Raw genomic sequence first — 12,655 nt, forward strand, 5'->3', positions numbered from 1 at the left:
AAAGTTTTTTCTTTCAGTGTAATTTTTTTTTTGATGAAATAAGTAGTTTTTAAGATATGATGTTTTGAAAAAAAGTAATCTCATTCTAAATACGCCCTTTGGAAAAGTTACTCTTGACGAAAAAAATCAAATTTAGTGGAAAATAAGTTCTAGCGTGGTATGCAACACGCAAAAATAGTCGAGTCAAATCGTTTCGCTAGTTGAGCTAGAATTGCTCTCATATGTAATGGTTAGGTTGCAGACAATAAACTCGCACTCAGATGGCGGATAAAACCTGTTTGTATGTTTTGCTGTTCTATCCTGTTGCTTTTCATCATAATTTATTGTACTCTCAGCCAAGCCATACTGCCAAAAGGATCTTTGTCAGGTAATTCAACTGAATGCAACCGTAAGACTCCCGTTAACTCAGCGACGATTTATTATTCGCAAAACAGTTCAAACCTACACTTCCCGTAGCACCAATGGCACGTTGACTTTCCTCACAATCCGTAATCACGATCTTGAAATATAATCATTAACGCAAACGTTGGAACTCATTTCAAGTAATGTGTTTAGTAGTTTGTCTTTCGTTTGCCTGCGTTGAATTTGTTCGGCCTAGTACCTGTGTGTGATCGAAGCTTCGACAGGGATTTGCATACTCGATGAAATAGGTATCATCTGCACAACATCTACATACATTAGTTCGGTCTCCAGTAATTGATACGACATGTGCTATCACGTTGCCCGCTCATTTCGGTTTATTTGAAGAAAATTATGAAACGGACAGTGCATGAGGAAACTTACTTCCTATCTGAACCGTGCGGAACGGACGAATGTAAGTAGGGATGCTGTCTGTTTGCATTTGATCTGCTTTAAGTAGTTGATACAGTTCCACGCCTCTCCGTATGCGTTCGGTTGGTATCTCGTCGCCAAGGGTCCTCGCTAAGGTTCGTCCGGTAGTTGGTTTTGGACTTTGTTCGAACTTCCTACGCGGTGAACCAATGCCTCTCAACCATAGACCATGTTTGGGTAATTCGGAGCCCCTTCTTGAAGTTCCCATGTTATCTGAGATATGTTTTGCAGTGCCGATATAAAAGACCTTGCACACATCAGCGATGCATTCATTTATCAATCATCGAGCTGCAGTGCAAGTGCATTCGTTAGTTAGTTAGTGTGTAGTGTTTTGCATGGTGTAAGGTGGCAGAAAAAGAAGCGAAGAAAGTGAAGTGCTTGGTGGCAGTTGGCAGATCGTGAAGCGGCACCGATATTTTTTTACTTCCCGCTAGCTCGGGCGACGAACTTGTTGTGGTTAGTTTGGTGCCAATTAGGTGCGAAGAAAATGAAAATAATTTTGTGCTTAGCTGGTTTGGTGGCAGTGGTTTTCGATCTATCAAATGCGGAACCTGAACCAGCGACTCCGGAAGTCCGGAAGACTAGGCATCCATCTAGTGCACCCACCAGCTACAATTCAATAGTTGGAACCGATAGTGAAACATTAAGTAAGCTGCAAAATCAAGTGGCTCCGTCGGTTCAAATTCCTTTGAAGCCAATCGGATCGCCAATCAAGAGTTCCGAATCAGCAATAACGTACGGTGGAACATCAAATCAACCATCTAGTCCATTTATAGCGACTTCCGCAGGTCAGAATTTCGCCGGACAATACTATGTTGCAATGACACCTCAGGGAACAGGAAATCAAATGCTGGCACCAGGTATCATAGATGCTGCCCCATTCAACCTCATTCTTACCTCAACATTTTTTTCTCCTTACAGCGACTACCCCACTGATTATGCAATACATAAATCCACAGGGTCAACCTACCGGTGGACTTCAGTACATCCAACTTCTGCGTCCCGTCCTGTATCCTTACAACAATCAGTACGTGCAACCGTCCTACGTGCAACAACATCAGCAATCGGCGGCAGCCGTTATCAACCAGCACCCGCACCTGCACCACCCACAGCTTTCGCCTTCTCATTATTCCACGGTCCCTTCACCGACTTCCCCACCAATCACTCCGCCCACCACGCAGTCCAACTTCGTTCCCTTCCAGCCATCTTCGCTGCAGCAATACGCCGCCGCAACCACCGCTAGCCATCACCACCTGCCGGCTCCGTTGTCCTACAGCAATCCCGTTGGACAGTACTCCAGCCCAGTGGTATCCTACTATCCGCCCAGGATTTCTCTTATCAATTCGCCTGGAGATATAAATCTTAATACGAATGAATACATGCCTTCACCAGGAGACCACGTCTTCATCAAGGGCGTCAAAGCTATCCGGGCATAGAAAGCGGCCGAATTGCGTACTTGTTCAATATGCATCACTCTTATCAAGATTCCCTATTTTCGGAAATGGGAGAATATTGAGTACTGAAAGAATTCCCATTTCTTTCCAAGCTTTAAAAATAAAGATTTCGTTATTTATGTAAAAAAAAATCAAGCAAACATTAACTAATTTTAAACTGGTTCAAAACTTAAAAATTAAAATATCAGAATGGTTGGTGCAAGATAATTTGCTCTAATAAGCTCTGATGTTTTACTAAAAATAAAATAAAAAAATAGAAAAAAATTTCAACAATGAAATGTGCATATATTTCATTATTAATAAGCGCAAAAAAATGTAATGAAATATAAGTACAATTACAATACAAAGTACAACACAAAATGAATGAAGCATTATGTATTTTAATAAAATGAAATTAACAACAGACTGCAGTTGACAGCGGTTGAATCAAAGAAATAATTTTCTTCTGAAATATAACTACGGTACACTAACCAAACTTTTTGAAATTACAAAACACTTTTCAAACAATCGGTTAGGTTAGAAATATGTGAAACTATAAATGTTGAATTTCTGGAGACGGAGCATAAATGTTAAATATAAAACCAAGACTGTTTACTTCTCATTAGTAAAAGGTTATCTCAAAATCACTCATATATCTTACGTCGCAATTGTCCAGCAAAATTTAAAAGAAGTTCAAATTTACTTAGTATAATAAATATCACTTCTTCAGCAATAGTTTTTATTTCATTTTACTATAAATAATATTTGGTAATGAATTCAAGAAAATATCATCAATTAGCTAACGTCCTCTGCACATTAATATTTCTTTTTGACACTTTGTTAATCAGTTATTTCACACTTGGCAGCAATACAATCGAAAGTATGTAAACAGTCACATGCAATTAATCGTAAAGCAACAATTTAAACTTGACCAAACCTCGTGATTTTTTTAGTCATGACCTTGAAATGCGGTCAGACATGTATGTATTCCTTTTTCATATAATCGTCAATTCCTTTTTCATATAAGACAACGGTTTTGAATACATTCTTTCAGTATACAGTATTTGGATAGGGTGCTGGTTGGGTTCGTCTACGGCGGGTCCTCATCTACTTTCCAGACACATAGACAAAAAACCAGCAGTATAACCAATTTTGATGCGAATTACATTCAAACTACCCTAGTATTGATATTTATGGATTTTCTCTTCGCTATCGAAGAAAAGAATATGTTAGAAAATTACTATTTTTCACAATTCGTTCAAAAAATAGAAGTCCTCTTGATTTTTTTACCAGTTTTAAGTATAACGAAGAGAATTTGCTGATCGATCGGTGTAACTACTTGAAATTTTAGGTTGTGATTCAAACTATTTCTACTTTTTTTTTATGGTAGTCGGGTAGCTCTTGCACACGGCTCAAAAAATAAATGCATAGATTTTTGTATATAATTACTGCCTGTCCATAATAAACGAAAGAAATCTTACTTATGACGAAGTGAATTTTCGTATGACGAGTTCCCGCTGGAGCATGAAAAATTGTTCCACTGAGAAATATAAGTTTCTAATATTTTTTCCGGCTAAAGGTATATAGATATACAGGCAAGATGTGTCAGATTTATCTTGAAAAAAAAAACTTGAGTACTTGCGAATTAATTCTTATAAAAACTCGCAATAAAGTATGGATCGTGTTTACGTATGACGAACAGGGTCCGTAATCCTACTCGAAAGATAGGGTTGGTCGCTAATTTTTTTATGATTGTTAACCAGCAAATTGAACTAGATTTACACTCAAGTCTTTTTTTACACGTGGGATACGTGACGCGTAAAAAAACCGCGTTAATCCAAGCCGAATTCAGGAGCCGTCTCCACATTACTCGGTCTCGGGCTGCCACTCTCCAGTCGCCCTTAACACCCGCTGTTCTAGCATCCTCGTCAACAGCCAGCGCTCATCCAACGGGTACGGGGTCTGCCCCGGAGTCGTCGGCCTCTGTCGGGTTCTCTGCTAAATATTGTTTTCGCTGGTCTCTCATCCGGCATCCTTGCTATGTGGTCAACCCATTGTAGCCTGCCGTATTTTAGTCTCCATCCATCTCCATCTATCACCACCGCAGTTCCAACTCCCGAAGGGCTACCACGCTCTCTACCAGCCACCATATACGTTGTTTTGGTAGAATTTATGATAAGCCCTATCCTCGCAGCTTCCTCCTTAAGATGCCTGTACGCTTATTCCACAGCTCTACGGTTAACACCGATGATATCAATGTCGTCCGCGAACCCTAGGAGCATATGAGATTTCGTGATGATGGTACCGCTTCTCTGCATGCCGGTCCTTCGAATAGCACTTTCCAATGCAATGCTGAACAGCAAGTTCAATAGTCCGTCACCTTGCTTCAAACCATCTAACGTCACAAACGAGTCCGATGTCTCACCCGCTATCCTGACGCTTGATTTTGAACCATCAAGGGTAGCACGTATCAGCCTAATCACTTGTGTACATCATAAAGGTTGAAGTAGTAATGAATGACCAGCCTCCAGATTATTATATTAAATATGATTGTGCGTAGTTTGACATGTTTCAATAATCTTATTTTAATTCGCCGTTGGTTACAAATAACATTAAAGCTAAAGCACGTTCATCGCAAGTATGGCAAGCCATTCGAATGTCCTTCTCTTTAGCCATGAATGGTAACAGGCAGTTAAGTTAGCGGGGTCGATTCACTGTCTCTTTCTCCGAGAAGGTTTTATTAGTTTGCTTTCACAGCTTACCGTTTGTTACATAGCAGAAAATATGGCACATACGCAAAAAATTCTGTTTTATTTGTATGAGAGTCCTTATCCTCCTACCACAGCGGTGAGGGGTCTCAAACCATCATAAAATAAATTCATGCCTCCAAAAACCTCCACGTGCCAAATTGCATTCCATTTGCTTAATTAGTTCTAGAGTTGTGAAGAAAGTTGTGTTTCATTGGTATAGGAGCCCCCCCCCCCTGTATGGGTCTCAGTACACCATTAAAAAAATTCCTGCCTTCTAAAACCTCCACATGCTAAACTTGGTTCCATTTGCTTGATTAGCTTTAGAGTTATGAGAAAATTTGTATTTTATTTGTATGGGAGCCATCCTTCCCAAAGAGGGGAGGTGTCTCAATTCCCCACAGAAAAAAATCTTGCCTTCTGAAACCCCCACATGCCAAATTTGGTTCCATATGCTTGATTAGTTCTCGAGTTTCGAGGAAATTTTTGTTTCTTTTGTATAGGAGCCCCCCCCCCTCTTACCCCCTCCATAAAATTGCTATCTTACCCCCGCCATAAAATTGCTGGTCATTTTATCTATCCAACGACATAAGAATTTTCAGTTTCGTTCAGTAGTTTAGTAGTTATTAGCATTTGAAATCTTTCATTCAAACGTTACACTTCTATTTTCGTTTTCACAAAGTGCTCCCCGGTCCCAGTATGGTAAACAAAGACGTAGTCCTAGGTCAAAAAAATAATCGAAATCACAGTTAACAGATGGTGCGTTTGTCTGTCGTCCCTGCCTGTGAAGCCTGTATGGGGATATTTGACCTTGAAACTTTTCGTTAATTTTCACTTATTCGTGATTGAAAAAGAATATTATAATAGAAATCACATATTTACTACAACTTTTATGAGTCGATCGATATATAAACCATGAAAATCCGTTCATAATTGGCAGAGTTATAAGCGTTCAAGGTCGTGACGGTAACTGCAATCTAAATTATGCAATACCACCCTGCGTTAAGACGTAGTCCTACGTCAAAAATAAAAAGACAATCAAAAGGGCTACGGTTATGGCTAGGGCTAGGGCTAGGGCTAGGGCTAGGGCTAGGGCTAGGGCTAGGGCTAGGGCTAGGGCTAGGGCTAGGGCTAGGGCTAGGGCTAGGGCTAGGGCTAGGGCTAGGGCTAGGGCTAGGGCTAGGGCTAGGGCTAGGGCTAGGGCTAGGGCTAGGGCTAGGGCTAGGGCTAGGGCTAGGGCTAGGGCTAGGGCTAGGGCTAGGGCTAGGGCTAGGGCTAGGGCTAGGGCTAGAGCTAGGGCTAGGGCTAGGGCTAGGGCTAGGGCTAGGGCTAGGGCTAGAGCTAGGGCTAGGGCTAGGGCTAGGGCTAGGGCTAGGGCTAGGGCTAGGGCTAGGGCTAGGGCTACGGCTAGGGCTAGGGCTAGGGCTAGGGCTAGGGCTAGGGCTAGGGCTAGGGCTAGGGCTAGGGCTAGGGCTAGGGCTAGGGCTAGGGCTAGGGCTAGGGCTAGGGCTAGGGCTACGGCTAGGGCTAGGGCTAGGGCTAGGGCTAGGGCTAGGGCTAGGGCTAGGGCTAGGGCTAGGGCTAGGGCTAGGGCTAGGGCTAGGGCTAGGGCTAGGGCTAGGGCTAGGGCTAGGGCTAGGGCTAGGGCTAGGGCTAGGGCTAGGGCTAGGGCTAGGGCTAGGGCTAGGGTTAGGACTAGGGCTAGGGCTAGGGCTAGGGTTAGGACTAGGGCTAGGGCTAGGGCTAGGGCTAGGGCTAGGGCTAGGGCTAGGGCTAGGGCTAGGGCTAGGGCTAGGGCTAGGGCTAGGGCTAGGGCTAGGGTTAGGGCTAGGGCTAGGGCTAGGGCTAGGGCTAGGGCTAGGGCTTTAGCCTAGGAGACTAGGTTCAATAAACCAGCTTTGCAATCAAAAAGCTCATATGTTATGAGCTAAGAGCTATTTCCTGAGAGTTTCAAAAATATCCCACTTAAAACCAATTTTTGGTGATCATTTTTGTCTGTTGCATTTTTTTCGAGCACGGTCTTTAGATTTGAAGAAGAGATTTACTGTAATCATTTGTAGGTACGGTCTAGTAGGTACTCCGTTTATTTTTATTTATTTATTTTTTTGCTTTCAACCGGTTGGTTCACCCCAAGCCGCTTATTTTTGTTTGTCCTATGGTTTGAACAAAATTAAATTTGAACTAAAGTTCGAACAATTGTTGAGGACTTCAAATAGACCCAAGAAAGATTTAAAATTTAAAATGACCATATTACTTCACTCAATTACATATCTATCTTTACTTCAATGTCAAAAGGCAAGTATAAATTTGTCAGTAACAGCATTTATTTTTAGTAAAACACAAAGACCTGGAGGTCAACTTAACAATGTTCAATTGAAACACAAATTAGCTTTTATTTGTGTCGAGCTTTTCAATGATCCTCACCAACTAGTGTAGTATCGAAACAAGTATATTACAAATCACACGATGATCGACTTAAACATCATCGAAATTCGGTCATCCTTCTGAAGACACAAAAGAACTAGCTTTGAAAGTGTCAAATAAAACGTTTGATATTTTTCTGTTATCCAAACCAAGGGTAAAAGACTATTGTTTCGGAACGACTTCAGCAAAGCGAGGCAATCACGTCTACTAGCGCTCGGGCTCGTTCTCCTTACCCAGGTAGGTATTTCGTAACATTTTATCTTATTTGATTGATAAAACCTACGAGCGGTCTTCCATTGTGCCAAAAAATGACTGCAAGAAATTGTCATGTCACCGCACTGACAGCACGTACATATCCAGAAGGTTGCGTTTGCTATATTAATCATAGTTGGGTCACTAAATCGCACAGCTTGACCTGAATTGCCTTCGTAAAATTGAAGGAACTAAAGGAATTTGTATTCATAACATGTTACCATCTAAACTATTTTGAGAGCATGATCGTGATCATCTCATGGTATATATTTTGGATCGGCTAAGCGTTACAAGCGATAGCAAAAGAAGTATAACGAAAGGCGTTTGCGCTGCCACTATGGCGCGAAACCAAGCCATTCGATTTCGATTGAGTTGTGAGGGATGTGTGAGAGAAAAATGCTAGGGCACGGGAGGGTATTTTCGGCCCATTAAGCGATGGCATCTATTTTTTCGGCCTATGGCCTAGTTCTAGTGGAAGAACAGGTAAACCAGGTGACGTTCTTCGAATAAAAAATAGTAGATTACTTACAGTTTTGAGAAAACAGTTATAACATATTAAAATTGTATGTTGGAAAAGTACTTTTATTGGCGAAAGAAAAGGCAAATATGCTGAATTTAGAAACCTGCTGAAAATACCTTCCCTTACCCTAAATTGTTTCATTGCAAACGAATATCAAGTTTTTGGAATCTCTAAGGACTAGTTTTTGAGTTAAATATTTAGTGTTTATTTAAAGAAATTTATCAATATTTAATTAGTTAGTGTGTTTTCATCCGACCTAGGGTGATTTATATATTTTGGACAGGCGGACACGCGTATGCTATTTTGGACTTATACGGCAAAATCAAATGGAAAATGTCCAAAATAGAGAAGGCGTAACGCTTGTCCAAAATAGATCAATCACCCTACCATACGCCGTGTTTAAAATTCACCATGTCATAGGTCGATTACTTTCTCAGTACTTTACCAGTAAGCCGAACAGCGTGTTTACATGTCCATGCGCCGTCAGGCCGAACAATCTGAGCCACTGTTTTGTTTGATTTAATTTAGTTCCCGGGATACCCGGTGACTGCGGTGAGTTTGCGTAATTATACATTACTCACCGCAGTGGATATTTGGTTGTCTTTCATCACCTACAGTGACACATTGGGGGAACAAACGCAGATGGACAAGCCAACAACGACGGGGGCTCACTTCCTTGGTCCAGCTGGACATGTTACGCAATGTTTCAAACGAAACTGGGCCGGCTGATTTAATTCAGCAAAAAGAAATCATAATTGAAAACTGCCTGTCAGTCATCTAGTCAGGATGGGAAAACCATTATTGGTTTCGTTTGGTTTTTGCTCCTATACCTCGCAGGTTCTGTTAGCCAGCATGAAACGTACGAAGCCGATGGACGTAAACCAGTATTTTATCAACCAGCCGTCCCTTGCACTGACTGGTATCGCAGTTTGACCGTTTATTGGCAGTTGCTGCTTTTACCATGTACCTAGCCGTTTTAAGTCCATAAAATAGAATAAGATGATAACCTAGCAGCGTGATCGTGTTACAACAGTGAATATTTTTCTTTGTCATAAAAATATATCGTTTCTTCAATTAATACATTTGAAAGGGATCGAAAAACGGTTGCCTTCAATACTTCAAACCGTAAACACTTCGCGGAAGAGAATCTACGTTTACTGCTTAGGCTTCATAGCTCTGCACAACTCGAGATCCACAAGTTGATAGTCCTCAAGCTTCAGCCCAATGAAGACAAAGCACGTGCGCGTGCCATAAATCTCGCCGATCAAAACAGTTGAAGACAGATTGAGTCACGAAGAGTGTCGAGTGGGTGAGTCTCTGAAGTCAGGTGCTATCATTCATCAGACAGGTAATTTAGTTGTTTGGTCTTGTGGGTAGTGTATGATTTTGATTACGCTTTATATAGACCACTTTTAGAAAATTGGACTCTTAGTGATATGATTGAGTTTCAACATTTATCTCCCTCAGATAGCTAGTAAAATAGTAATTAACTAAACCCCTACGCCATCATTTGGCCAACATTGCTGTAGGTAAAATGTTTCACTTCAAATTCCTTCCTTATCGTGCCCCAGTAGCGGTCAAACAGCTGACAGCAAATTAGCCTCTTCGTAACAGCTTCGCCATGATTTAATCTGACTGTCTGCACCAGTCCGTCGGACAAGACAACTTTCATAGCTGACCTGACATTCGCCTAGTAAAGCAAAATGTTTCAACCCTATCTTCCGCATCGTCGAAACAAAATCTCCACTTCGCACAAATCAGTTATCACATCATAAACTCGGCAGACTCCTTTGTGATTAATCGGCGCTCGGTATCCAGCATAGCGAATCCGGTGAAGGTACGCTATTTTGCCGCGTAATGTTTTCAAAACGTTTAAATTGGAATTTTAAACCTCAAATTAGGTGAATAACGAAAGCATTCGTTTCGACCCGTGGCTTAACGGTTCATACCGAAATATTCGCGAGATGAAAAGACGACAGTTTTGGCATCCATAGACGTCTATTTTTATTTTTGGCGAACGCAGATCTCCAATTGCGGTTGTGCAAGGTGCTTGCTGACAGGTTATGAAATTAGTTTGTCCACTTTGGCTTCATTTGCAGACATTCTTTCACTTTGTTACAGTCGAACCCGATGCCAGAGCGATGCGTAACAAGTGAATTAGCGTTGATTGAACATGGAACGAAGGGTGAAGCTTCGGGGGCTAAAGAAATGATAGTCTAAACCAAAATGACCTTTGGCGGTTTTAAAATTAAAATTCAACATAATGGTTCGTAGGCTAATTTCAAATATGTCGTAAGTCCAACACTAATTCAATCAAGGTGATTTCTAAAATCCACTTATACAATTATTACTAACGGTAAAAGTGCTTTAGTTACAGATTTAACAATCTGCTAGGAAAATTATAATGATGCCATCATCTTCCAAAGGTCGGATTCATTATTCCATATCAGTTCTAATCCTCGACATTTAACGGTCACTTGTTATTACTCATTATTTCAGTAACATTTTTTCACCCATTTTTTTTATTAAAAGACATTGCAAAACCACTAAATAAATATTGCTACATTTACACCTTTTTAGACTATCTGGATTATCACAGTCGAATCTCGCACATGATTTGGCTCAAGACAAATGAACTGAAAAAGAAGGGTAAGAAGGGAAAAGAAGCCAACTTATAAGTAGATTAAACTAAATGCCACTCTATGGTCAGATTAATAGTGCGAAATACGGTATGTTCCATAGAATGATAATCACAGTAGTCGAAATAGTCATAAAAGGGGCAATATTAAAACTAACTTTTTTATTTTGTTGGCACGCAAAGAGCACTCTTCGTGCACCACCCGGTGTGAATTGGGAGTGCGCTGTAAATACTTAAGATAGAGCAATACTTAGTTCAGCAATCTTATGGATAATAATTAGCTCTATAAATGTCCAATACAAAATATCTTCGAACTTTGCTTGGCTGAGGCGGTCCAGTTAAATAAGCAAAATCGGTACACCAAGTGCAGGACAACCCTGCCCTCAGGAACAAGCGATCGAAGGTTTGGTCCAGTAACGAAAATCGGCTTAGCTGCTGTTGAGTAAACTGATTGACAGAATTAGGTTGTGCTCTAACCCACGTAGGATGCTGGTTCAGTGCTGATTGGTGAATGCCTCTTTTATATCGGTTTCAAAACCATTGTCTAGAAAAAAAACTTTACTGGACAGTCCACAGGCCTCGGCAAGCCACATGACTTTGTTTGAAATTAAGCTTGACTTTAGATGCGCTTGGCTTAGGGTAATTTTAATTCATTGCACTCAGACCACACCCTCCCCTTTTAGAGAGGAATGATGATACGACGACGTCCAAGAGCGACAGTGAACAAGCGGAAGCGCAAAATTCGAATCGAATGAGTAAAAACGATCCGTACGGAATGATTGCAACTAACTAATGAGAATTTATCTCTCTCTTTACATAATATGCGAGATCAATACGTAAAAAAGATAAAAGTTAGCAATAACAATTCATATGAATTTGAAGCAAAGATAAAGAGATTGCAAACGAATCGAGAACATGTGAAAGTTATATCAAAATAATTTCTATACATCGCCGTCTAAAAGATGGCCCGTTAGATTCAGTCATGATAAATGGTTTGCGCATTTTCCATTCGTTCGTATACCCTAATTGAAAAGAGTAAGTATTTTTTCCACATTGCCATGTTTTCGTGTACTTTTTGCTTCTTATTTGATATTCAAAATTAAATTGTTGTGTTTAGATTCTCAATTGAATTGTCCTACGTAAAATGGATCAAGCATTTTTTTACATATTTTTTTGAAACGATGGTTCTACAATTGATGAAGGGACGGTAGGGGAAAGAAATGAAAATTTTTTGGTGAAGGAGGGGAAGAGCGGAAAGGAAGGGGGGGGTATTGGTAGCTATGCTTGACAAGTAGTCATTTTGACTCCTACCTTTTGTCTACTTTTGACTACTTGTCAAGCATAGCTACCAATACCCCCCCCCCTTCCTTTCCGCTCTTCCCCTCCTTCACCAAAAAATTTTCATTTCTTTCCCCTACCGTCCCTTCATCAATTGTAGAACCATCGTTTCAAAAAAATATTAATATATGTATGACCTCATTCCAAGGTCAAGACTAAAAACTTGTGATTAGTCCATTTTTTTACATCTACAGCTGTTGCAAGTTACCCCGTTTAGGTACTTGTTTTACGAATAACGTGGTAACAAGTAAGATACAAAACTAGTCATCATAAATCAATTATTTTGTTTCCTTATTGTTCATTTTACTTTCTTTTATTTGAAGTGCCTGTGGGCGAATTAACGAAAAATTAACGATGAATTTGACACCATTTTGTGGGATTTTTTAAAAATCACCAAAACAGCAGAAAATCAACATAACAGTATCTAAGGCTTCTTTGAACTGTTAACAACAAGATTTAGTGACTGATATAG

The 12,655-nt window shown here is 40.5% G+C and overlaps 1 protein-coding gene across 1 annotated transcript; it reads left to right on the plus strand.

Moving 5' to 3' along the window:
• The first annotated feature begins 1,318 nt into the window (after nt 1-1,318).
• LOC128744317 (uncharacterized) lies at nt 1,319-2,267 on the plus strand. The gene is made up of 2 exons (XM_053841211.1): nt 1,319-1,691; nt 1,753-2,267. Exons 1-2 carry the CDS (start codon nt 1,319-1,321, stop codon nt 2,265-2,267), a joined length of 888 nt encoding a protein of 295 aa, XP_053697186.1.
• The last annotated feature ends 10,388 nt before the right edge of the window (nt 2,268-12,655 follow it).

This window comes from Sabethes cyaneus, chromosome 3 (assembly GCF_943734655.1).
Source record: "Sabethes cyaneus chromosome 3, idSabCyanKW18_F2, whole genome shotgun sequence".
NCBI lineage: Eukaryota > Metazoa > Arthropoda > Insecta > Diptera > Culicidae > Sabethes > Sabethes cyaneus.

What these genes read in the sequence shown, in the direction of transcription:
- LOC128744317 (XM_053841211.1), top strand. Translation starts at nt 1,319, where the DNA reads ATGAAAATAATTTTGTGCTTAGCTGGTTTGGTGGCAGTGGTTTTCGAT. An exon ending in AAATCAAATGCTGGCACCAG is followed by an intron (nt 1,692 to 1,752) that starts GTATCATAGATG and finishes TTCTCCTTACAG; the next exon opens with CGACTACCCCACTGATTATG.